Consider the following 24,707-nt stretch of genomic DNA (forward strand, 5'->3'; position numbering starts at 1 on the left):
ACTCACCTGCGGCAGCTCGAACCAGACGGTCTGGGGGTTGTCCACGGCGCCGTAGTTGAGCTCCAGGCCCGGGGGCCTGTCCCCCTCCAGGGGGCTCAGCAGGTGCAGCCGGTGCAGGTCCCGCAGGGCGATGGAGCGGCAGGGCGTCTGGGGCAGAGGGGCAGGCGTGACCCTCTCACGGGGGCAGTGCGGGTGGGGGGAGGGGAACGGCCCCGGTGCCCGGCCTGCACAGGAGCGGAGCCCGCCCACCTGGGAGCTGGGGTCCATGAGGACGAGGTGCTGGCGGTTCAGCCCCAGGAGGCTGGGTCTGGGCAGCGTCGGGTCGCTCGCTCGCAGCACCACGTAGACGGTGTAGCTGAAGAGGGGCAGCTCGCTGGCCGCCTCTGAGGGTGCAGGGGTGAGACGGAAGATGGGGGTGCTGGCCCCTGGGGACCTGCCCTCCTTGGCCCCCGGGGGAGTGAGGGACAGGGAAGGTGGAGCAGCTTTCTCGGCCCCTCCATCCTCCCCTCCTCCCTCCCGGGCCTCCACCTCCTGCCTCCTCCCCAGCTGCCCCCGGCCCCACACGCACCGATGAAGCCGATCTGAGCTTCCTGGGCGCTGTGTCCCTGCAGCTGGCTCAGCTCCTGGTCCACCAGGCCCCGGAGGGCGGCCATGTTCACCTGGCCCTGCAGCGGCCTCGGCAGGTACGCCAGCAGGTCTTGCCTGGGACACAGCGGTGGGTCAAGCTGGCACACAGCCGGTGCCGAATGAGTGAACCAGTGGCTGCTGTGGGTGTCCCTGCCCACGAGCTGGGCTGGGGAGGACAGGGCCTGCACTGGTCCAGCCCCATCTGGTTAGGGCCCGGGAGGGTACCAGTCAGGTGGCCTTGACCTCGGAGGGTGGGCTGAGGCGAGGCCCTTGGGGTGGATGCTGCGGCGGGCCTCAGCCCCAGGAGGGACAGGGGAGTGACAGGAGGTGGGGGGGGGTGCACACTCACTCTGAGGGGGGCGCCCCGTGGGGCCTGCTGACGTGCTGTAGGGCAGCCAGCCTGGCGACCTGGGCGTCTGCCTGGGCGCTGACCAACAGCTTCCCCTGCAGGTAGTCTCGCTGCACCTGAGGGCAGAGCGCAGTGCGGGCAGCTGTGCCCTAAAGCCGCCCACAGTCCTGCCACCGTCCCTTCTCCTTGTGGGAGGTGGGGAGGCGCGGAAGGCCCGCCCGCGCACGGGGCTGTAGCGGGTGCCGATGTAGGTGGGGTTATCGAAGTGCAGGCGCGTCTCCCAGCCGAGCCGCCGGCTGTGCAGGCTGGTGTCCGGGGCGGCCAGCACGTTGTTGAGGTACTCCCCGGGCCCCAGCGGCCGCACCAGCTCCCCTGCAGGCGGAGCTCGGGTTCACCGCCCTGCTGCCCAGGCCCCGCCCCCTGCGGCCCAGGCCCCGCCCCCTGCGGCCCAGGCCCCGCTCACCCCTGCGGCCCAGGCCCTGCCCCCTGATGCCCAGGCCCCGCTCACCCCTGCGGCCCAGGCCCTGCCCCCTGCTGCCCAGGCCCCGCCCCCTGCTGCCCAGGCCCCGCTCACCCCTGCTGCCCAGGCCCCGCCCCCTGCTGCCCAGGCCCCGCTCACCCCTGCTGCCCAGGCCCCGCCCCCTGCGGCCCAGGCCCCGCCCGTGCCCCCCCCCCCCCCCCCGCCAGCCGCAGGGTGGGAACCGCCTCCCCCAGGGGCGCAGAGGGGGACTGGGCAGGGGCGCCCCCCTGAGGGCAGCCTGCCGTCCTCCCCGCCGCTCACCTTCTCCTTTGATGAGAAACAGGGCGAATTCCTGGACCTCCTCGGGTTCTGTGACGCCCATCTTCCCACACAGCTCCTCCAGCACCTCTGCTGCCACCTGGGCACGCGGACAGGGCGTGACGGGGGCCGGGCCGGGCCGGATGCCCGCAGCTCCCCCCTCCCCCGAGCCCCTCCGGGGCGCTCACGGTGAAGGTGCCGATGTTGGTCTTGTAGCCCACGCCTCCGGGCAGGTAGATCAGGAGCTGGCGGGCCATTTTCCCTTGCTGCGAGGCACGTGACAGGTCAGTCCTCCCCGGACCAAGGCCCTGGCTCCCCCCAGCCCCCGAGGGAGACCCAGAACGCCCGCCGCCTGCACCCCCCAACCCTGTACCAGGAACGCCTTCATTTCCCCGGGGGGCAGCAGCCGCCGGCGCCCCCCGAATTTCACCGTGCGCTGGAGGTGCTCCTGGCAGGTGCGGGCCAGCTCTGCAGAGGACCGGGCTGTGGTGAGCAGCCTCTTCCGACCCCTCCCCACGCTGCCCAGCCCCAGCCCGGACCCCTCCCACGGGCACCTTGGCTCCTGCCCGCGTCCTGCAGAAACTGGGTCACGTAGGGCATCAGCGTGGCGGACGGGGGGAGGAAGCCGGTGAGGAGGCTGAGGAGGCTCCAGCCTCGAGCACAGAACTCCCTGCGGGCACAGAGCCTGGGCTCGGGCTGTCGGGCCACACGGCGGGCTGCCCGCCGCCCACCCTGCACCCAACACTCACGGCCGGGGGTGTCCCGTGACCTGCTTGACGGCCTGGCAGTAAATCTCATCCCTGAGGTTCTCCTTCTCCCGGCACAGCTACGGCACAGAGAGGGCAGGTGGCAGGGAGAGGGAGCCAGGGGCGGGCGGAGCGCAGTGGAGGGAGGGGTGGCGTGGGGGCGGATGGCTAGAGGCTGGGGGTCAATGGGGGTGTCAGCCCAGTTGGTGGTCATCTCTGTCATCTCACTCGGTTTAATGGTGTCTGCACTACTGTCACTCCAGTCACTGTCTCCGCCCGCTTCCGGCCGTGCCCGGCCCGCCCTCCGCCTTCTCTGTCCCTCTTATTTGCCTCTTGACCTCTAAGGGCCGCAGTGCGCTCCTCCCGGATGCTCTCACGGCTCCCCTCTGCTGGTGACTGTGCCTGCCTCCTGCTCACACTTCAGACCTCACCTGCCCTTCAGATTCCTCCAGCAGCTCAGGCCCGCCCCTCCCCGGCTTCCTGATCAATCGGCCAGGGCCTGCGGCCTCCCGGGCCCCTCCCACACCCCACATGCAATTCCTGGAACCCCGTGCTCGGAGCTCCGCTCCCTGCTGCCACCTCTCAGCCCCCGCTGGCACCGCCTCTCAACTGGCATCACCGTAATCACCTCCTTTGCCCTTAGGCCCCCAGAAGAGCGCCACAGCTGGAGCTACCCAGCAAACACAAGCTACATCCCCCCTTAAAACCCTCCATTGCGGTTCTCTCTCTCTCTCTCTCTCTCTCTCTCTTTCTCTCTCTCTCTCTCTCTCTCTCTCAAAATCCAAGTCCTGACAATGGCCTGCAAGGCCTGCCGTGACCTGGACCCACTGTCCGTCCCAGGGCCGCATCCTCCACTTGCCCCTCGCCCACTGGCTGCAGCCAGGCTGGCCTTGCTGGTGCTGAGCTCACCCTCCCACCAGGAGGTCACCCGGCCCCTCCCTCTGCCCAATGCGCTGCCCCGGTGCCCACAGGCCTCCCTCCCTCTGCCCATGTGCCAGCCCCTCCCCTGCGTCCCCACGGCACTCAGCCCCTGACACATTGCACCTGGCTCCTCCTCCTGGGTCGTCAGCTCTGCGGGGCCTTAGTCGTACGGCTCGCTGCCATACCCCCAGCATACAGTAGGTGCTCAGTAAACACCGAGGATGATTTGAATGGACAGTGACCGAGGGTGTCTCCCCAGTTCCAGCGCGCACAGCCCTCGCTTACCTTCAGCAGCTCATAGAGCAGCTCGATCTCGTCCTTGCCCCGGGGCTTCGGCTGGTCCCCCATAAACTGCATCAGGACTGCAGGCGGGATGAGAAGGTGGGAGCCGGGCGGGGCCTGGCTGGCCCTGGCCCTGGCCCACGCGTCCCCACACGGGGCCTCCCCCCCATCGGATGCCTCGCTCTCACAATGTGTGTGAGCCAGGAAAGGTGGCAGACGCCGCTTTCCCGATGGGGAGACAAGCTCAGAGATTCTGTGGGTGCCCGCAGCCCCCCACGGTGCACCCCCACGGCCTTCCAGCCCAGAATCGACACAACCCGCAGCCTCTCGGGCAGGAGTGGAAGTGGGTGGAGGCCGCCGGGGTACAGGAGTCGCCCCTGAGCCACCCTGCAGGGGCGAGCTCATAGGAGAAGGCACCACGGACATGGGCCCAGGCCGGCCACTCACCCTGGAAGCTGTCCACAGCCCGCCTGTTCAAGTCCTCGTCACTGAGGCTGATGAGCGACTCCCGGATGGGGGCCTGCAGGCAGAGAGGCGGGGCCGTGGGTCTGGGGTCTCTGAGACCCAGGGGGCAGGTCCACTGGCCGACTCCCCCGCGGCCCCCTACCTTGGAGTACTGCACCAGGCTGGCCATGGCTTTCTGGGCGTCTCCACCTGCCTGGGCCAGCCTGAGGGGCAGAGAGAGCACAGCCTGCTTGCTCGGCCCGTCCGCCCGCCCCAGGCTGTGGCCTGGCGGCCCTGAGCCCCCTTCACAGGAGCGGGGGACAGGCGGGTAGGTGGCTCAGGGCACTCACAGGGTCTGGGGCTTCCGGAAGTATTTCAAGGCAAAGTCCTGCATGGTGTAGCTGTGGGAGACACCGGACAGCGAGGCCGAGACCCCGGAGAGGGGCAGGCTGCTGGCCTCCGAGTTGTCACTGAGTGCCTGGCTCTGGCGTTTGGCGGGGACCTGGGAGCACAGGAGACCTGGTGCCACCCCGAGACCTGGCCTCTCTGGAGACCCCTCCCCAGCCCCACCCGGCCCCGCCCCACCCGGAGGAGCAGGAGAGCAGCTGCAGTGAGCACACCAGAGTCAGGAGAGTCAAGAGCTTTTTATTGAGCATCTTCTAGGGCAGCACCGGGGACCCGTGTGTGTGTGGGGGGGCAGGGCGCTCAGTCCGGCCGGCCCGCAGGGAGCTCCCAGTCCCGCTGCGGAGATGAGGAGGCATTGGGAAGCGGGGGCAGGGCGATCCTCACTGCTCTGGGGCCATCGAGCCCTCAGCGTCTACTCCCTCACCTCCAGCGCCCTCTCCCGCTGCGCCGGGCTCGGCTCTCTGCGCAGCAGCGAGAAGTCTGGGGCAGCCGCCGGCTGCACCATGTCCACGGGGAAGAGCCCGGAGCGGCCCCCGGCAGAGCCGAACTGCCAGCCTGGAAGGCACGCAGGGACCGCGCCTTACCCACCTGCCCCTCCGTCCTCAGAGCCGTCTCTCCCCCCCTTCCCCGCTGCCCCCGGCCCTCACCCCCCTCCCCGCGCCACCCTCCCTCGTCAGCGCCCTGCTTGCCCCTGGAGAGACCTGGCTCCAGATCGATGGCCGGCAGCAGCTTGATGAGGTCCCCGCGCTGGAAGCTGAGGAGGCTGCGGTCATCGGTGATGTAGCTTCGCAAGGCGATCACGTAGCCGGAGTCCTGCCGGCAGGGGGGGGCGTGGCCGAGGGTGAGCGGCCAGCCTGCCTGTGACCCCTGACCTGCCGCCCTACCTGCTCGCCCTCTATCGGCCCATTCCCACCTCAGCACCCCAGAGTCTCAGGGACCCACCCCCACCCAGGAAGCAGGGGGAGCCTGGCTCACAGCCCGAGACCAGCCAACCCAGACGGCCCTCTCCGCGCACTTGCCTTCTTGAGCTCACTCAGGAAGAGCTCGATCATGGCCCGGATGGCACCTGCCCGGGCCGAGCGCAGCACCAGCTGCTCGGCCTTCAGCGTCAGCTCCAGCGTGGAGCCGCCCCGGCACTCCACGCCCAGCACCTCGGCGAAGCTGTGCACGGGGTGCGGGCATGAGCTGGGGGCCCTCTTGTCCCCCCCAGCCCCCTGCCAGCCCCGCCCCCTCCCAGCCCCCTGCCAGCCCAGCCCCCTGCCAGCCCAGCCCCCTGCCAGCCCAGCCCCCTCCAAGCCCAGCCCCTCCCAGCCCAGCCCCTCCCAGCCCCCTGCCAGCCCAGCCCCTCCCAGCCCCGCCCCCTCCAAGCCCAGCCCCTCCCAGCCCAGCCCCCTCCCAGCCCCCTGTCAGCCCAGCCCCCTGCCAGCCCAGCCCCCTGCCAGCCCAGCCCCCTGCCAGCCCAGCCCCCTGCCAGCCCAGCCCCTGCCAGCCCCACCCCTGCCAGCCCCGCCCCCTGCCAGCCCCGCCCCTGCCAGCCCCGCCCCCTCCCAGCCCAGCCCACCTGTAGGAGCAGAGAGTCTTCAGCTGTTGGAGGCAGATGCCCGGGCCGCGGGCCCACTTGAGCAGCCTCAGGCCCCGGTGGGACACCCCCAGCAGCTGCACGTTGCTGCCACTGTCGCCCTGCCCAGAAAGGGGGTCACAGACAGGCTGCTGGGTCCCCCCCACATCCACGATGCTGTTATGCTTCCTCTGGGGCCCACCACACCCCACCCCACCCCACCCCACCCCATCCCCGATTCCCATCCCTGCGCAGAAGCCCAGCCGTGCCCCGGGCCCTCCCGCGCACTCACGGAGACGGGGAAGAGGCGGGAGAAGTAGCTGGCCCAGTTGTCCCTGGCGGCCACCACGATGCGCTTCTTGACGTTGTCCTCGGCGGCGCCCAGCGAGTCCAGGCCCACCTCCAGGTCGCCTGCGGGCAGGGACGGCCCGGCCTGTCCTGAGGCTCCCGCAGAGCGAGCCCCAGCACCCCGCCCCCTGCCTCCAGGCTCCCGGACCTACCCAGCAGGTCTTTCATTCTGCACCGCTCGTCCGGGGAGATCCGGGTGCAGGACTCGGAAAAGGTGTCCCTCAGGATCTGGGGCAGAGCCGGCGGTCACCACCAGGTGCCGAGGCCAGTGCCCCCCACACACCCCGGAGATGGGGAGCCCGGGCGGAGACGGGGCAGGAGAAACATGGGGCTTCAAGCCCAGGGCTCGACCACCCAGAGCCCCGCCTGACCCCCAGCGCCAGCCGCTCCTTGGCCAGCGGAGTCGCCGCCCTGGAGCAGCACCCCTGGGGGAGGCTATGGAGACCGGGGACAGCATGGCACTGGGAGCACCCAGAGGCGGCCAAGGAACCACACCAGCGAGCCCTCCTGTGTGTGGGAGCCTGCTGGGCGCTGTGTACACTCCCTTATCCTCATGGGTCCCCCCTCACAGGGGTGAGGCTTACGTAGAGGAGGTGGGGCTCGAACCACACAAGTGCCCCCCAGTGCGGGCTGTTACCCTGCCCTCCCACGGGGAGGGGTGGCACCGCCCAGGTGTGGGTGTGCCCTCACCTGCTCACAGAGGAGCCGCAGGTTGTAGGGGTGGCTGAAGCTCTCGCGGGGGTAGAAGACCTGGAGGAGGGCACAGAGCGAGGGTGGCATGGCGTCCCTGCAGCCCCTTCACGCCCCCCGCCGCCCCTGCCTGCCAGGACAGACAGAAAATCCCCTCCCCGAGGTGTTTGTGCATGAGGAGCAGATACTGGGGTTCCCAGCGGGTCCCGCACAGCCTGCCCCCCTCCCAGCCCTCATGCCCACCTCCTTGCGCAGGAACAGCCTCCAGGGCGCACTGGTGTAGGAGAAGCACACGCTGCCGGAGGGCACGAGGAGCTGGGTGCTGACCCCCTGGTCTCCCATGGCCCCCGGGGAGCCTGGCGGAGGAGGTGCGGGAGCACCGGTGAGGAGCGGCCAGAGCCTGAATGACGGGCTGGGGAAGGGAAGACCCTCGGCCCAGGCCCCGCCCCTTGGCCCAGGCCACGCCCCCATCCCTAGCCCCGCCCATCCCCTCGCATGGCCACGCCCCCGCCGCATGGCCACGCCCCCAGCCCCATCTCCTGCCTCAGACTTTCCCCCAGTCCTAGACCTCAGCAGGGCCATTAATTTCTGACAGAGCTGCCAGCTCTGCGTGGAGGACAACACCCTGTGTGTGACTGTCCCTCCGGGCCAGTCGGGTCCTAGGGGTGCCGGGCCCTGCCCTGGGCAGGAACGTGGAAGCTGGGGCTCCAAAGTCCAGAAGCCAGAGCAGCTGACCTCAGCCAGCCAGGCGCGCCCAGAGGCCGCAGGGAACCCGGCCCCCGCCACCCCTCCGGCCAAGGAGGCCCACCGCACGGGGTCCTGGGCTGCTTACCGCGGGGCTCGGCCGAAGGGGTCCCCGGGGCCCCCGGTGGAGGCAGTGGGGGCACTGGTGGGGGTGCGGGTGCCTGGGCAGTGGGTGGGTTATGGCCAAACAGCTCCTGGAGGGGCCCCTGCTTCTCCCGGATCGTGCTGGAGGTCTTCATCCGGGGAGTGGCCTTGGGCCGGGCGGCCACAGCGGGCGGAGGGCCCTTCTCGGGGCTGGGGGACAGCGGCTGCGGGGGCACAGGGGGCGCTCACCACACAAGCTGGGTCTGGGGAGAAGGCCACGTGGGCCCCTGAGAGCCTCGGACCCCTGAGCAGAGCAGCCGCACCCCGATGGGATGGGACGGGCCTCACCTGGGGGGGCAGCTGGTCACTGCTGATCCCCAGCTTAGCCAGAGCCTCGTCCTTGGGGTTGTTTTTCTTCAGGAAACTTTGGGGGGGCTTCCTGAGGGAAGGGAAAGGTCAGGGGTCCGCAGGCCTCTCCCCGGGAGGGGCAGCGCCGGCCGCGGCCCGCCCACCTGGCTGGCTGCACGGGCACGGGCACGGGGCCCGGGCGGCTCTGGTACATGCGGATGATGTTACGGATCTCCCTGCTGGGCTGCCTCGGGGGCTCCGAGCCAGGCCCCGCAGCACCCTCCGGCCCCGGCCCCGGCTCCCCGGCCAGCTTCGCCTCCCGGGCCGGCTCTGCCTCCGCCTTCCGGACGGCTTGGGCCCCACCCGGTGCTGGTGCCGGGGGCTTCTTCACTACCCGGGCGGGAGGCGCGGATGGCGCTGCCGAGGAGGAAACACGTGAGACCCAGTGCAAACCCGCAGAGCCGGCGACCCCCGCCCCGGGCCCCGCCCGTCTCCCTGCCACCTGCACCGGGCTCCTCCTCTTCCGGCCCCGCCCCGCGGGGGATCTGCACCTTGGCCGGAGGCTTCGCCACCTTCACCTTGATCTGCTGCTGCCCTGCAAGTGCCGATGGCCGTCACCCTCCGCCCGGCCGCCCATCCATGCCCTGGACGGGCCACACAGACTCCGCTGGCCCCTGGCCGGGCTGGGGCGGGGCTGCCACCCCGAGGCCCTCACCCATCTTCTGGAAATAGTCCCTCTTCTGCTGGAAGCTCCTGCGCCTCTCCTCGTCCTGCAGGGCCTCCTGCGGGGTCTCCTGGGGGGTCTCCTGCGGGGTCTCCTGGGGGGTCAGGAAGGGGCAGTGAGGGAACAGCCCTGCCAGCCAAGTTGTCCCTCTCACGGTGAACCCCTCAAACCCCTGGGACCTTTTTCTGGATCTTCCTGCTCCCCTGCCCGTTCAGCCCCGCGGCCCCTCTGGGGATTGCCTCCCGGTCTCCGCCCTTCCCTCACACCCTCAGGCAGACACCCACCGGCTCCGGCTCTGGCTCTGGCTCCGGCTCCGGCTCCGGCTCTTTCCGGGCGGCCGGGGGCTGCTTGGGCTTCGGGGCCACGGCTGAGGTTGCCGGGGCCTGGCGTTGGCGCTGGCGAGTCTGCTGCTCCAGGGACAGGGACATGGCCTGGGCAGTCATCTGCTGGGCCTGAGGGAGGATGGACCAGGTGAGAGCTGGCCGGCCCTGCCCACGGGCCTCCCCGCCGGGCATCCCGGGGCCCCGCCCGCCCTCACCAGGAGCAGCGCCTGCTGGTTGATGAAGCTCTGCTGCTGGGCTGCCAGCTGCCTGGCGTCCACGCTGGGGAGTAGCGGCTGTGGCTGCGGCTGCGGTGGCACCATCATGGCTGCAGGGTGGCAGGTGGGCGGGGCAGGTGAGCACCGGGGCCAAGCTGGAAGCCCTCTGCCCACAGTGCCCTCTGGGCCTCTGGCAGGACCCTCCCTCCTCCAGACCCGGTGCCCCAGCCCAGCCTTACCTGGCATGGCAGGGACTGGGCCCACGGCCGGCATCATGGGCATGGGAGCAGGCATCATAGCTGGCTGGTATCCAGGCATCTGCATCATCCCTGGGTACACTGAGGGAATGGGCCCTCCCAGGTTGGTCCCTAGCTGGGCCCCTGGACCACCTCCCTCCAGCTCCAGGCCAAGAGTTCAGGCCCAGGGTGCCGGCTGGAGCTCTCACCCCAGATCCAGGGTCCTAGGCCAGGGGTCGGCAAACTCATCAGCCCACAGAGCCAAATGTCAACAGGACAACCACTGACATTTCTTTGGAGAGCCAAATTTTCTAAATTTAAACTTCTTCTAACGCCACTTCTTCAAAATAGACTCACCCAGGCCGTGGTGTTTTGTGGAAGAGCCACACTCAGGGGGCCAAAGAGCCGCCTGTGGCTCTCGAGCCGCGGTTGGCCGACCACTGCCCTAGGCCATGCTCGCCTGGGCCGCTCCGCCCCCGACTCACCCATAGGGTAGCTTCCTTGCTGCATGGGCCCGATGCCGCCCCCGCCCTTCATGCGGCTGCTCAGGGCCCTGGCTTGCTCCAGATCCTGAAGGGACAAAGATCACAGGTCATAGGGTCAGAGCTGGAGCCCTGGGAGAGATGGGAGGGGCAGGGGCAGGGTGGAGTTTGTGTGCAGGACACTCACGCTGAGGCCCGGGGAGAGGACTGGCTCGAAGATGTGGTCCAGGTAGCTGTCCAGGCTCCCTGGGGCCCGGGGCCCACCTGTGGAGCCGGAGGGGGGCAGGGTCACCGCCTGGGCATGGGCTCCCTCCACCCCCATCCCAGCTCTGCCAACCTCAGTGTGCCCACCCCAGCCTCACCTGTGTGGCCCCTGCTGGGCAGCGCTGGGGCTGGACCTGGAGGGGGGCATGCGGACAGGGAGGGGGCCTGGACGTCAGGGGCGGGAGGGATGTCCTCAGCTCTGCGGGAGAGAGTGGGCACCTGGCTGCGGGCAGTGCCAGGCGGAGGCGAGGTATCGAAGCTGCTGGGGGGGGGTTGTCCCAGTGGAGGGGGAAGAGGCTTGTGGGGGTCGGAGGTCGGGGGGACTGGGTCTGGCAGCCCCTGTAACCACCAGGGTGACGCAGTGGGGTCAGGGGAGGGACAGGAGCAGGCCGGGGACAGGTGCTGGGGCAGCACCTACACGCTCCGGGGGGCAATAGGGTAGCTGTGGGGGTCAGCAGGGTCCCCCGGGTCCTCGGTCTGGCCGATCAGGTCCAGCACGAAGTCGCAGCCAGCCAGGTCCTGCCAGGAGTCCCCGGAGTGCAGTGACACGGACCAGCCACGGGGGGGCCCCTCCAGGCCTCTGGATGGACAGAGGTGTGCATTAGGGGTGCGGTCAGCCGGGCAGGGGACATCCCGGAAGGGCCAGGGCCTGAGGGGGCCACGGGTGAGGGGCGGAGGGGACAGGACCTGGGGGAAGACTCCGGTTTGCGCACAGGTTGCACCTCACAACCCTCCCACTTGTCGGCTCTGACGAACAGGTTCCTTCATTCACCTATTCGATTGGAACCTGTTCCCTATGTGCTCTGGATCCTGTCCGCTCACCACCACCCCCACCCCCACCACCCGCCCCCGCCAGCCCCATGGGTGCAGGCTCTGCCCTGGGCCGGGGCAGCGGCAGGAGGTGCTTGGCGGGAGAGTGGCTGGGAGGATGGGGGCTCCTGAGGAGGACGGGACCACGGTGTTGGCTCGGTGTTGGCTGCACCCTCCCAGCCCAGGCGCCCCCGCCCCCGCCCCCGCACCTGCTCTGCAGAATCCACCCCGCGAGCTGCTCCCCCGTCGTCCAGGACTCCACCTCTGCCGAGAGGCACTCGTCTGCGGGACGAGGGGTGGGACCGGAGTGAGAGACGGCCGTGTTCGCCTGGCGGGGGGCGGGGAGGGGGAGCTGACCCCAGGGGGTCCGGAAGCAGCAGGAGGGGGAGCAGGATCTGGGGGCGGCAGGGGGAGGGGGAGGCTGTCCCCAGGGGGTCCGGAAGCAGCAGGAGGGGGAGCAGGATCTCGGGGGGGGGGGGGGGGGAGGGGGGCGGGGAGGGTCCGGGGCCGGAGGGGCAGCTGGCTCCCCGCGGGCGGCATCACCGTTGAGCGTGAAGACGTCCAGCACCATGCGGCCCCGGCGCCGTCCGGCCGTCCACTCGAGCTGAGTGGGGGGGTGGGCGCGGGTGGTCTCAGGGGCTAGCCAGGCCTGCTCCAGGGCCACCAGCAGCTTGTGCTGGCACAGTGCTGCCATGCCGCTGGGGGCGTGGTCCGACACAAATCTGTGGGGACAGCCCAAGGCTGGGGGTGGGGCGGCCGCTGACCTCCCCACCAGCCTCCACCTGTGCCCCCTCACCAGCCTCTACCTGACCCTCCCCCGGCCTCCACCTGTGCCTCCTTACCGGCCTCCACCTGACCCCCCAAGCCTCCACTGACGCCTCCCCAGCCTCCACCTGACCCCCCAGCCTCCACCTGACCCCCCAGCCTCCACCTGACCCCTGCCCCAGCCTCCACCTGACCCCTGCCCCAGCCTCCACCTGTGCCCCTGGTTCTGGGCCTCTTACTTGAGCAGCGGCTTCTGCAGGGCGGGCGTCGGGGGGAAGGCGCTGAGCAGGACGGCCATGAGGGCCCAGCCGCGCAGGCTCTGCTGCTCGCTGGGGCTGTGCCAGAGCTGGGCCACGAGCTGGCTGAAGAGCTCGTCCCGCAGGCCCGGCCGGCGCTGGCCCTGCCGCACCAGGTAGGCGCCCATGGTCTGCTCCTGCCAGGCCGGCAGGGACTCATCCCCCAGGAGCCGCAGCATCTGCAGGCCAGGCGAGGGCGGGGTGTGGGCTCCGGGGTCCCAGCCCGCAGGGGGCGCGGGCTGCCCTGTCCCCCCCAGCTCCCGGGTGTCACTCACCACCTTGTTGATGTCCAGGGCATGCTGAGGGTTCTCCCCATCCAGCCGGGTCAGGGGCTTGTCCAGCAGCTGCCCGGGCGTGGGCAGAGATGGCTCCTGCAAGGAAGGAGGGCGACCCAGAGCCTGAGCAGTTGCCCCCCTGGCCTGCTGGAGCCAGGACAGACTGGCATGGAAGACCATCTTTAAAGTGCAGCTCAGCCTGGCTAACGTGGTTGAGCATCGACCTAGGAACCAGGAGGTCACAGTTTGATTCCGGGTCAGGGCACAGGCCCAGGTTGCGGGCTCGATCCCCAGTGTGGGGCGTGCAGGAGGCAGCCGATCCATGATTCCCTCTCATCACCGATGCTTCTCTCACTCCCTCTCCCTTCCTCTCTGACATCAATACAAACATATTTAAAATGAGGCTTAATTGCTTGTTCTGATGAGAATATTGGTGTCCACGCACACGGGAACCTCAGAAAACACAGAAAAAGAGAAAATAAAAACCGCCCTGGAGATCCTCCGCCAGGCACAGCCGGCTGGCCTCTTGGCCTCCCTCTCTCGTCCTGCTTCCTAGTTCTGGCGCAAATACAGCCATCGCCGCCCCCTGCTGCGGTTCCTGCAAACCGAGGCTCTATTCCGTGTGCGGCTCTGGAGCACGCACTGCAGCCGGACCGCGGCCTGGCCGTGACACACGCTTTAACACGCACCGGCCGCCGGGCACAGGTGGACCAGGTGTGGCTTCAGAGGAACAACACGGGCCAGTGAGTCACTGCGGCTCAGGGACTGTTTTCCGGGGAAGACAGCTGTGTCCACAGCCCAGGCGGGGAGGGAGGGGCTGGGTGGGGACAGGGATGGACAGCCAGCCGCTGCCTGGCAGGGGCTTCCACCGGGGGCCTGTGGGACCCGCCGGGGAGGGCTGCGGCCGGAGGCCCACCTGGAAGCCGGTGGCGATGAAGCTGGAGAAGGGGAAGCGGTCGATGTCGGGCGGCAGCGTCAGGCTGGGCCGCGCGGGAACCTCGGGGGGCTTGGCCTCGGTGATGCTCTGGGCCAGCGTGTGCTGGCGGCCTGGGGACCGACGGCGCCGGGAGGCGGCCAGAGGTGCGGGGTCAGGCGCCGGCTCTGGCACCGCCGCCAGCCCTCACCATCACCCTGGGCCCCGGGCCCCGCGCAGAGGGATCCGGCCGGACGGGGCGCGCAGGGGCCTGGGGCAGCAGAGGGAGAGGCCACAGGCCACAGGGACAGACCCTCACAGAACGGAGGGGCTGGGGGGGGTCACAGGCAGAGGGACGCCCACCAGGCAGGACTCACCTTCCTCCTTCCTCAGCAGGACGGCCAGCTCGGCCGGGATTTCCAGGCGCGCCAGCTCCTGCCGGAGGGCGGGGACCCGGGGTGAGGAAGGGGCCCGGCCCCGGTGCCCGTCCTCCCCCAGGTCCATGGCTTCCCCTCCCGAGACCCTGGGCGCACACATATGCCCCTGAGGGACAGCTCCCTCCCAGCCCATATGCCCCCTCCGCCGCGCCCGCTTCACCGGGTCCATAACCGGCAACACCCTCAGCTCCCAGGCCACCTACCATGCTTGGCCCGCTCCCGGGGGACCCGCCGTGCCAGCCACACCAGTGCCCGAGCTGCCAGGGGAGACGCAGGAGGAGCTGATGTCCCCAGAGGGCCCTCCCCAGCCAGGCAGTTCAGCGGCCCCGCCGCCTGCCCCCCTGGGGGCCCCAACTCGGACAGAGGAGCAAGCACAGACCCGGAGCTGCCTGCGCCCAGCTCCCCGGAGCCCTCACCCGCCTGAGTGAGCGTCCCTGCCCGGCTGTCAGGGCAGAGGAGCAGGTGGGAGGGCAGGAAGACAGGAAGGAATGGTCTCGGGGGCAAAGTCCAGCCAGGGAGCGGCCGGGAGTGGGCAGTGTCTGGGCACTGACCTTTGAGCTGCTTTATGGCCTCAACTAGGAGTCATCAGACGAGAGAGGGGAGCAGGTGGGCCCCAGGAGGGTCCGAGGGGATGGGGAGACGCGTCGGGCAGGGAGGGGCCGCGGCCGGGGCCCTGGGCCGGGGGCAGGGATGTTGGAAGGCAAATGGCTTCCCGAGGCCCCCGCCCGCCCTGGCCAGGCAGACAGAGGTGGGAAGAGCTCAGCCGGCCATGCCCTGAGGCCTTGACCTTGCGAGGCTGGGCTCGGAGGGCGGCACCGGTGCCTGGCTTCTGCCTGAGCCGCCGGGGCCAGGCCGCCTCACCTGCAGCCTCCGCCTCCTCCGGAGCAGGGGCCGCGCCGCCAGCAGCACGGCGTTCAGCTGTCCCAGGGCCGCCCGGCGCAGGAGGTACCGCTTCCTGGGAGCCGGGAAAGGGCGGGGAGCCCAAGCTCACACCCGGTTCCTGGACCCTCCCCGCCAAGACAAGCAGGTAAGAACTGACCCGAGGCGCCCGGCCGGTGTGGCTCAGGGGCTGAGCATCGACCTAGGAACCAGGAGGTCATGGATCGACTCGGGCTGGGGGCTCGATCCCCAGTGTGGGGCGTGCAGGAGGCAGCCAATCAATGATTCTCTCTCTCTCTCCCTCTCCCTTCCTCTCTGAAATCAATAAAAATATATATTTAAAAAAAATTCCCCAAACTCAACAACAAAAAGACAAATAACCCAATTAAAAAGCAGACAGGACTTAAATACGCATTTGTCCAAAGAAAACACACCAATGGCCCACAAGCACATGAAAGGAGCTCACACCACGAGTCTCAGGGAAATGCAAACCACACCGCAGTCTCCTGTCCCCACCCAGAGAGGCCCGTTCACACCCCCGGGCAGGGCTGTCATTGTTTTAAAAAGAAAAAGGAAAAGGAGTATTGTCAGGTAGGGAAATGAGAACCCTCTTACACCGCTGATGGGAAGATAAAATGCGGCAGCCACTTTGCAAAACAGTTTGGCGGCTCCTCAAAAAGCTAACCGTAGCCTAACGGGTTTGGCTCAGTGGTAGAGCGTTGGCCTGCAAACTCAAGGGTCCCAGGTTCGATTCCGGTCAAGGGCATGTACTTTGGTTGCGGGCACATCTCCGGTGTGGGGTGTGCAGGAGGCAGCTGGTCGATGTTTCTTTCTCATCAACGTTTCTAGCTCTCTATCCCTCTCCCTTCCTCTCTGTAAAAAATCAATAAAATATATTTAAAAAAAAAAAAAAAAAGACTGCAGGCTGGGTGGCCTCGCCAGACCCTGAGTGTCCTGTGACTGGGGTCTTCAAGCAGAGACAACGGCTAAGGGCAGGGATGCTGTAAGGAGAGCCCAGTGCTGATGGGACGGGGCACTGGGCTGGCCTTGAGACCTTACGTGTCTCCACCCTGCCCCACCACCTTGAAAAGCCCCAAGGCCCCACCCCTGCAGACCTGGCCTGGAGCCCCCGCACGCGAGCCTGCAGCCGGGGCAGGAGGCGGAGGCGCTGGCGGGAGATGCAGGCCCGCAGCCCCCGGTGCAGGATGAGCAGGGCCTGGGCTCGCCGCTGGGCCCGGTGCTGCTCCAGCTGCTGCCAGCCGGGCTCCTGCAGCAGGACCTGGGCCAGAGGGGGCGCTGGGGCAGGCCAGGCGGGGGTGCCTCCTCCCTCCAGCCAGAGGTCTCCTCTCCCGAGCTGCCCAGGACACCTGCCAGCCAGCCCAGCCCATCTCCCGGCCGCCCAGAAGGACCCCCAAACCCTGGGCATATCCCCAAACCCTCCTCTCCCTTCCTAGCCAGGCTGCCCCTCGGCACACCCCCACCTGGGTGGTTCCGAGGTGACAGAGGGGCGACTCGGGCCCCAGCACCCGGCTCAGGATGGCGCCACACCTCTCCTGGTCGGAGGGCTCTCCCTGCTCCCCGGCCCCCAGGGTCCGGAACCTGCCGGGAGGACAGGGCCAAGGTCGGAGCAGGCGCAGCCACAGTGGTTGGACACCCGAGCCTCATGGTGTCCATTCGGCCGCTAAGACACTCAACGATGATTTGGAAAGCACCTACTACGTGCTGGGCGCCTGGGAGAGGGTTGCTGAAAGGAGGAGGGGCAGGTGAGCCCCCGCAGGCGCGGAGGGAGGACGGACAGTGAAGAGGAAAAGGAGAGAGCGATGGCGGGAGAGGAGGAGAGAGAAGAGTGACAGGAGGAAGGGCCGGCTGCCGGGCCAGAGGTCCCTGGGAGCGCGGTGCACCCCACGGGGAGGGAACCCCAGGTGGACCAGCCACCGGGGGGCCTTCCTGTGTGCCCCGGCCGCCCCCACCCTGGAGCCCTACCTGGCCAGGAAGGCCTGGAAGGGCAGGCGCACGGGGAAGTGGGCGCTGCGGGCGCCAACGGCCTCCAGGACGCCCGCCTGGCGCAGCTGCTCGGCCACGTGTCCCACATCAAAGAGGCCTGGGAGCTGCGGCCGGACAGAGCCAACAAGAGGAGGAGTCAGGGGCTTACATTGGGGGGGGGGAGGGATGTAGGGCGGGGCCCGTTGAGGGGAGGGGTGAGAAGGGCAGGGCAGGGGCAGCGGGAGGGCTCTGGGCTGGGCCAGGAGCGGAGGGGGGAGCTCACCTTCCCGGGGTTGGGGGTGAGGCACTGGATGAAGTAGATGCGGCTCCTGAGGGGTGAGAGGGGGCCCTGAGGTACAGATCAGGCTCCTAGCCACCGCCCGCCGCTGGTTCTGGGGCGCCGCTCTCACCTGCCCAGCCTGGCCAGGAGGTCCCCCAGGGACTGCTGGAACCGCGAGGCCAGGGTGGGCTTGCCCAGCCCGCCCCCGCCCGGGGGCTCTGCCTCCTGGAACAGGCTGCCCACCAGCTGTGGGGAGAGAGGAAGGTCGTCCACAGCCCAGCCCGCCCCCGCCTGGGGGAGCTAGGGTGGACCAGCCCACGGCACCCAGACCCTGGCAAGCTCAGGCCACTGCCCACGGTGCCAGGGCCTGGAGGGCCAGCCCCTTGAGCAAGCGTGTCCATGCAAGAAGGGCGGGGGGGGGGGGCAGAGTGCGGAGGGGCAGGGCCGGAGGGCTGGCAGGGGCACCTGGAGCTGGCTCTGGGCAAGCATTTCTACCACAGCAGGGTCAAGGTGATCCCGGTTTCTGTTTAAAAATTTGTGAACCTGCAAACGACAAGGCGGGGACGCGGGGGAAGCCAAGGGTGTGGAGGCCGCCCCTTTGCCAAACGTTCTGCCTCTCCCCTCGGCGTTAAAGGCCGCCTTTGTCTCGTTCGCTGGCTGTGCCGGGAACCCTGGAAACCCACATGCAAAGCAATAAACTGGACTCTTATCGGACACCAGGCACGAAAGTTAACTCCAAACGCACAGATCAAAGACCTCGGCGGGAGACCAGGGACTGCAAAACGCGAAGAAGAAAACAGGGAGGAAGCGTCATGACATTGGACTTGGCAACGATTTCCTGAACACAACACTGAGCGCACAGACAGCAAAAGAAAGAAGTAGTTCAATTCGATGTCAGCACAACTACAAACGTCTGTGTGTCAAAACCCACTAGTCAGGGAGCAGAGACCGCCCACAGGACGGGAGGAAATACTGCAGAGCCGATAAGGGATGGACTACAACTCAACCATTCAAAACAAGCAAAGGCCAGCCGAACCCGGTGTGGCTCAGTGGTAGAGTGTCGGTCTGCGGACTGAAGGGTCCCAGGTTCGATTCCGGTCAGGGGCATGTACCTTGGTTGCGGGCACATCCCCAGTGGGGGGTGTGCAAGAGGCAGCTGATCGATGTTTCTCTCTCATCGACTTTTCTGGCTCTCTATCTCTCTCCCTTCCTCTCTGTAAAACATCAATAAAATATATTTTAAAAAACAAACAAACAAACAAACAAAAAAACGGGCAAAGGCCTCGGGCAGACATTTCTCCGAAGCTATGCAAACAGCCCGACTGAGATACAGTTTCACACCCAACGAGGACGGCTACAATGTTTTAAATGGAAAATAACACATTTTGGCAAGGCCGTGGGGAAATCAGAACCCTCCTACCCGCCGGTGGGAATTAAAACGGTGCAGCCGCCGAGGAAAGCCATCCGGTGGCTCCTCGGACCTCGGCACACAGAGCCACCGTAAGGCCAGCCATCCTGGTGTGGGGAGAGACCCGAGGACAGAGGGCAGAGACTGAGCAGATGCTCACACACCGTGTCCACAGCAGCTCTAGTCACAGCAGCCAAGAAGGCAGCAGCCACTCCCGTGCCCATCCTCAGCTGAAGGTGGACACTGAATCAGACCCTTAAAAACGGTTAAGATGGGCCGAGACCGGTTTGGCTCAGTGGATAGAGCGTCGGCCTCCGGACTGAAAGGTCCCGGGTTCAATTCTGGTCAAGGGCATGTACCTTGGTTGCGGGCACATCCCCAGTAGGGGGTGTGCAAGAGGCAGCTGGTTGATGATTCTCTCTCATCGATGTTTCTAACTCTTTATCCCTCTCTCTTCCTCTCTGTAAAATATCAATAAAATATTTTTTTATAAAGATATTTTTTTTAAAAAATGGTTAAAATGGCCCTAGCAGGTTTGGCCCAGTGGATAGAGCGTCGGCCTGAGGACTGAAGGTTCCTGGGTTCGATTCTGGTCAAGAGCTCGTGCCTGGGTAGCGGGCTCGATCCCCAGCAGGGGTTGTGCAGGAGGCAACCAATCAATGATTCTCTCTCATCATTGATGTTTCTCTCTCTCCCTCTCCCTCTCCCTTCCTCTCTGAAATCAATAAACACATTTTTAAAAAGTGGTTAAAATGGTAAAATCGATGTAATGAATAGTTTGTGACATTTTTAAGGCCACCTGGGTCATGTGCCCGGCTCCTTTATATACAACCAGCCTGGAACCAGCATGTGCCCTGACTGGGAATCAAACCATGGCCTCCGGGTCAGAGGTTGACACTCAGCTACTGAGCCACACCAGCTGGACTGTCCCTCCGCTTTTAAATCTTTGTGACCGTCAATGCTACAGTTTTATACTATATTTCCATTCAATCGCCATGTGTTTCTGTCTTTCTCTCTTTCTGCTGTGATTTTTTTTGGAGGTATAATTGACATACTCCTTTTGTTTCTTGTTTGTGTTAGTGTTGGGGTAGTCTGTGTTTTTTCCTCTACAACCAAAGATGGCCACGCCCTGGAGGGGGCCTCCCCTCCCCGCTCCTGTCACCTGCCAGGTGCCTCAGCTCCGAAGGGAAACACCAGGTCCCAGGGCCCCCCGGCGCCCCGATACCTGGTAGGTGACGGCCCCTGCGTAGTGCCGCACGGTGAAGATGGGCAGGGGCAGCTGGGGCTTGGCGTAGCAGGGGTGGTCGCCATGGTGATAGTGGCACTTCTGCAGGAAGGTGTGGTCGGTGGCCTGACAAGAGAGATGGCTCCCTCAGGCCCTGCCGCCCTGCCCTGTGCCCGTGCCCCATGCACCGAGGCGGCTCTGCGTCTTCCCCAGACGCCCCGATAGGAGTCGCTGCCAACCCGAGTCCCTGTGACCTGGGAAGGGCGCCTCCCTCTTTCCCAGGAACTGTTTGGACAACAAAGTGCTGTTTGAGACCCGGAAACGCCTCTGTCACCAAACACCGACCATTCAAAGGCACGGGGCCTTTAAGACCGGTGCAGCGGGCACTCCCGCTGCAGGTGTTTCTACATCAGCCTTTTTATTTTTTAAAAATATATTCTATTGATTTTTCACAGAGAGGAAGGGAGAGGGATAGAGAGCTAGAAACATCGATGAGAGAGAAACATCGACCAGCTGCCTCCTGCACACACCCCCCCCCCCCCCGGGGATGCGCCTGCAACCAAGGCACATGCCCTTGACTGGAATCGAACCTGGGACTCTTCGGTCCGCAGGCCAACACTCTATCCACTGAGCCAAACTGGTTTCGGCAGTCTTTTTATTTTTTTAATATATTTTTATTGATTTCAGAGAGGAAGGGGGAGGGAGGGAGAGAAACATTGATGTGAGAGAGAAAATCCTCTGGTTGCCTTCCCTCTGCACCCTGATCGGGGATTGAATCTGCAGCCTGGTACGTGCCTTGACCAGGGATTGAACCCGGGACCTTTTGATGTACAGAATGACACTCCAATCGAGCCACACCGGCCAGGGCTACATGTGAATACTTTTATATTAAGATTATATCGATCAATGAAATACTATCACGTTGGAGTTTTATAATAATAATAATAATAATAATGTTTTTCACCATTATCTTCAGCCTCTGATGAAGTGGGAAACGGGAAGGTGCCACCTTATATCCGGGTCGTGGTGCAATTAGCTTCCATGGCCTCACATGCAGAGGAGGCCCACACTGCACATCCGTGCACCGCGCCACGCAGGCGTGGCTTACCGTGCGGTGTGCGTGCTCTGTGCATGTCAACACCTCTCTCCTGCTACGCTGCGGACTCTAAGGGAGGGGCTGCGTATTTTGCTCACCTTTTTATCCTGGCACAGATATTCATCCACTTAGTATTCAGTGCCCCTGAACCATGTGCCAGGCGCTGAGACGGGGCTGAAACCCTCCAGGGGCGGGCCCAGATACCCCGGGAGAGTCAGTGAGTAAATATGCAATGCCACTGCCATGGACTCAGGGTGGCCACCTGTAAGGCAGCAGCCCGGGAGCAGCAGGGAGCGGAGGCCGGGCGGTGGAAGGCAGGCAGCATTTGCTCACCTCCGGGGGGCGCTGCTCAGTCCCCTCCTCCGTGCCCCTCAGGCATGATGGCCTCCCTTCTGCAGCGAGGACTCGGGGACCCTCAGAGAGGTCAGACCTCCTGCTCACGGTCACCCAGCACAGGGTTTGAACCCAGTTTGGCCACTGCTTTCCCAAGCTGTACTGAAGGTGTGAGTGGTGTCTCTGGACCCATCTCCTTAGTGCTCCTCCCTTCCTTGTCCTGCCACAGGGGGCTCACCTGGGACAGCCACGTCTGGGCATCCAGGATACGCAGCAGGCTCAGGGGCTGGTCTACCAGGAGGTCCAGGCAGGATTCCCTCGGAGGCTGGGGGATGGGCACCCAGGGCAGCAGCTCTCGCCGACACTCCTCCTGGGAACAGCCAGCATCTGGCCGTTTATGGAGCCACCCACATTCACGGGCGACCTCATCTGAGCCGGAGCAGGGAGGGCCTTCCCATTTTACAGATGAGAAAACGGAGGTTCAGAAGGACCGAGGCAGCCCACAGCAAGCAAGCGGGCTTTGGGGTAGAGCTCTCGGCGCCGTGCCCTCCCTGCAGCAGAGGTGGCCTCCGTTCTGAGTGTCCCCCGGCCCTGTCCATGCCCTGGTCCCTCACCTCCTCCTGGGCCAGCAGCATCCAGCTGGCGAAGAGCTGCAGGCGCTCGCTGGCGAGGTTGCTGCACAGTTGCTCTAGGCCGTTCACCCGCAGCGCCTGGGGGCACATGGGCAGTGAGGTGGGCACCCACCAGGCAGGGGTGGGGGGTGGGCACACAGGCCTGGTGCCCTTCATCCCCCTCCCACAGGCTGCCTGCATCCTCCCAGCATGCAGGGCGGAGCGGTGCCCCGGGGCTAACGGTGCATCCTATAGGGTCAGGTGCACAAGGCACAGTCAGGCCTCCCCCTAGGGTTCCACCCCTGCCCTCTGCCTCAGCATGAGCCACGGACACCTGTGGTCTGGAAGACTCCTTTGCCTACCACCTAGCCTGCTGGCTCTCAGAATCCCACACCCTCATCAGCAGGGCTCCAGGCTGCTGCCTCCAGAAGCCTTTGCATGTTGCTCCTGTAGGGGATTACAGACTCCTTCCTGGTGCCCCCCAGCACAGCCCCCACTTCCTGTAGCTTTGGATAGAGGGCTTTGACACATTCTTAAACTAAGGTGACCAGACATCCCGATTTCGAACAATTTGTCTCGCGTCCCGGGGCGTTTTAAAAAAAGTCCCAATCAGGACATTTTTAAAACGCCGTGGGAGGCGGGACAAATTGTTCAAAGTCGGGACTGTCCCGCCAAAAGCGGGGTGTCTGGTCGCCTTATCTTAAACACACAAGAGCACGCATGCACACGGGCGCACACACACTTGTCAGGGTCACCAAGGACACCCAGGAGGGGCGGGCAGCGAACAGTGCCCGTCCGGGGGGGGGGGGGGCGCTCCCTCTTGTTCCAGCCCCTCCTCCCTGCCCTGAGGAGGCAGGCCCCCCTGGGAAGGGGTAGAGAGCTTGTGAAAGCCGGGGGGAGGGGACTGGAGGGCCCGTGGCGCACCGGAGGCGAGGCTGTGGCCGCCCCATGCTGGGCCTTCACCTCCCGCTGCCCCAGAGGCGATGCCGGGCCTGGACCGAGCAGGGCAGACGGGCTGCCCCTACGGGGTGTGCAGCTGACTCATGGGCCATCAGGGCCTGGCAGGCTAACAGGTCACCGGTGCCCTCACAGGGGAGCTGGCGCTGCTGGGGCCCCCGGAAACAATCAGTATGAAGTGGGCACCCTGTCCGGGCCCCACCGCCAGGGGCTGACCTCAAAACCGTAGACGTCCGCGAGGGTGATGGTCTCCGTGCTGCCCGCCTCCCCGGGCGGGGCCAGCCGCGCGTTGGTCCTCCTCAGGAGCCAGCCGAAGAGCCGCGCGTACAGGGCTGTGGCCAGGGCGTCCCTGTGGGCACGGGCATGAGCAGGTGCAGCGGGCTGCCGGTGAGGCGCGGCTCTCTCTCGCCCCCAGGGCACCTGGCATCGATGGCCCCCTCCAGCGACAGCGAGCTCGAGGCCGGGCCGTAGGGAGTCTCCTGGGGGCAGAGCGTGTGCACGGGGCACGTCAGGCCTAGGCCCACACGGGCACTCGGCCAGCCATCGGGCGGTCCGGCCGTGCCCACGCCTCCCCGGAACCCCCAGGCTCACCGTGACCCGCCTGGTGACAGCGCCCTCCAGGCGCTCGGGCGGCACCCGCAGCAGCCGGGCTGCGGTGTGGATCTCGGCCCAGCTGGACACGGCGGCCACCTCCTGGGACTCCCTCTGGGCAGAGGAAGGAGCGGGCAGGGGCAGGGGGCGCTGTGTTCGGGCAGCGGCCACGTCCCACAGGGCAGAGGCCGGCCTTGCTTTGCACAGCAGCTGCCCGGTTCCCCGAAGGTAGATGGATGGGTCTGGGCCGCAGGAGCCCGCTCTAGGGTCCAAGGGCCCTGAGTGTGAGTCCTGACGTCACCTCTTCACTAGCTGGCCCGCCTCACACGTCTCTTTCCTCTCTGAACCGCCACTGTCTTATTGCAGAAGGGGAGACATAGCCCTTACTGTGGAGGGCGGCTCCCAGGGGGCTGAGGGATGCGGGCTGCGGGAGGTGCAGCAAGTAAACAAAGCTTGACCAGGTGCGTGTCACTGAGGAGATTCGAAACCCACGAGATCATTGTAAACATCTTGACTACGCCCTTCCTTTGCTTGGTGGGATCTGGCTATAAAACACTCCGTTTGCAGGCCGCGGCACTGTCTCTAATCAGAGGGCAGCGCCCACCTGGCCCCAGCTTTATTCTCTTGTCTGTCTTTTGTAATCCTTCACTGCCGCGCCCCCCCCCCCCCCCCGCCTCAGGTTCACCCATGGCCGTGCTGGCCCAGCACACTTACGTTCCAGGGTTTTCCTGAGAACCAAATTAGAAAACGTATGTACAGTGGCTTACACAGGGCCTGGTCCATAACAGCTGCTCAGTTAGTACCAGGTGTGCTTCCGGGGGTGGCAGCTGAGTGGTACAGGCAGTGGCACAGATGCCAAAACTCCAGGTCTGCTGCCCATCTGGCTGGGGGGGATCTGCCTGCTTTCCGGAGCAGCTGGGAGGCCCCAGGCTGGCCGAGGGCAGCGGGGAGGCCCCGGGCTGCACAGTCTCCCACAGACACGCAGCTTGGGCATCGTGACTGCTGCCCTGATTATGCACACAAGCCTCCGGGGAGCCCACCTCTGTCGAAGAGAAGCAGATGTTGCCCAGCTGCAGGATGGTAGCCAGCACGGCCCACACTGCGGTCAGCTCCTCCGGGCACAAGCCCAGCGCCTGCAGCGCCTTCACCAGTCCCGTGAAGTCCTGGCCATCCTCCTTGCCCTGCAGCCTGCAGGCCTGGCCCTGCGGGGCACAGCAGGGGTGGGCAGCAGGGCCTGGCCCCCCGGCCTTGCTCTACCCCAGCTCCTCTTCAGACACCCC

At 66.2% G+C, this 24,707-nt stretch overlaps 1 protein-coding gene across 1 annotated transcript in view; it reads right to left on the reverse strand.

The window, feature by feature from the left end:
• The window catches only part of MYO15B (myosin XVB), a gene marked incomplete at its 5' end in the record, with an annotated part of 29,302 nt that overhangs the window by 547 nt on the left and 4,048 nt on the right, over positions 1-24,707 (reverse strand). Inside the window, 55 exons of the mRNA XM_084862312.1 lie at positions 7-147; positions 250-383; positions 569-702; positions 977-1,092; positions 1,203-1,348; positions 1,758-1,854; positions 1,943-2,020; positions 2,128-2,222; positions 2,309-2,424; positions 2,504-2,580; positions 3,707-3,783; positions 4,151-4,223; positions 4,311-4,371; positions 4,498-4,649; positions 4,977-5,107; positions 5,254-5,365; positions 5,572-5,713; positions 6,114-6,232; positions 6,403-6,521; positions 6,611-6,686; positions 7,149-7,208; positions 7,392-7,504; positions 7,981-8,200; positions 8,325-8,415; positions 8,489-8,741; positions 8,827-8,919; positions 9,040-9,142; positions 9,327-9,500; positions 9,587-9,696; positions 9,826-9,924; positions 10,308-10,392; positions 10,492-10,568; positions 10,667-10,767; positions 10,987-11,148; positions 11,588-11,660; positions 11,922-12,100; positions 12,383-12,618; positions 12,715-12,810; positions 13,631-13,761; positions 14,005-14,062; positions 14,268-14,321; positions 14,926-15,019; positions 16,059-16,222; positions 16,425-16,542; positions 16,927-17,051; positions 17,210-17,255; positions 17,337-17,452; positions 17,672-17,749; positions 19,840-19,965; positions 21,507-21,638; positions 21,883-21,978; positions 23,053-23,185; positions 23,257-23,315; positions 23,428-23,541; positions 24,468-24,629. Of these exons, the coding sequence (XP_084718438.1) occupies positions 7-147; positions 250-383; positions 569-702; positions 977-1,092; positions 1,203-1,348; positions 1,758-1,854; positions 1,943-2,020; positions 2,128-2,222; positions 2,309-2,424; positions 2,504-2,580; positions 3,707-3,783; positions 4,151-4,223; positions 4,311-4,371; positions 4,498-4,649; positions 4,977-5,107; positions 5,254-5,365; positions 5,572-5,713; positions 6,114-6,232; positions 6,403-6,521; positions 6,611-6,686; positions 7,149-7,208; positions 7,392-7,504; positions 7,981-8,200; positions 8,325-8,415; positions 8,489-8,741; positions 8,827-8,919; positions 9,040-9,142; positions 9,327-9,500; positions 9,587-9,696; positions 9,826-9,924; positions 10,308-10,392; positions 10,492-10,568; positions 10,667-10,767; positions 10,987-11,148; positions 11,588-11,660; positions 11,922-12,100; positions 12,383-12,618; positions 12,715-12,810; positions 13,631-13,761; positions 14,005-14,062; positions 14,268-14,321; positions 14,926-15,019; positions 16,059-16,222; positions 16,425-16,542; positions 16,927-17,051; positions 17,210-17,255; positions 17,337-17,452; positions 17,672-17,749; positions 19,840-19,965; positions 21,507-21,638; positions 21,883-21,978; positions 23,053-23,185; positions 23,257-23,315; positions 23,428-23,541; positions 24,468-24,629 (6,327 nt within the window). The remainder of the gene's footprint in view (positions 1-6; positions 148-249; positions 384-568; positions 703-976; positions 1,093-1,202; positions 1,349-1,757; positions 1,855-1,942; positions 2,021-2,127; positions 2,223-2,308; positions 2,425-2,503; positions 2,581-3,706; positions 3,784-4,150; positions 4,224-4,310; positions 4,372-4,497; positions 4,650-4,976; positions 5,108-5,253; positions 5,366-5,571; positions 5,714-6,113; positions 6,233-6,402; positions 6,522-6,610; positions 6,687-7,148; positions 7,209-7,391; positions 7,505-7,980; positions 8,201-8,324; positions 8,416-8,488; positions 8,742-8,826; positions 8,920-9,039; positions 9,143-9,326; positions 9,501-9,586; positions 9,697-9,825; positions 9,925-10,307; positions 10,393-10,491; positions 10,569-10,666; positions 10,768-10,986; positions 11,149-11,587; positions 11,661-11,921; positions 12,101-12,382; positions 12,619-12,714; positions 12,811-13,630; positions 13,762-14,004; positions 14,063-14,267; positions 14,322-14,925; positions 15,020-16,058; positions 16,223-16,424; positions 16,543-16,926; positions 17,052-17,209; positions 17,256-17,336; positions 17,453-17,671; positions 17,750-19,839; positions 19,966-21,506; positions 21,639-21,882; positions 21,979-23,052; positions 23,186-23,256; positions 23,316-23,427; positions 23,542-24,467; positions 24,630-24,707) is intronic.

Source organism: Pipistrellus hanaki (assembly GCF_964339955.1).
Source record: "Pipistrellus hanaki genome assembly, chromosome: 16".
In the NCBI taxonomy this organism is placed as follows: Eukaryota; Metazoa; Chordata; class Mammalia; order Chiroptera; family Vespertilionidae; genus Pipistrellus; species Pipistrellus hanaki.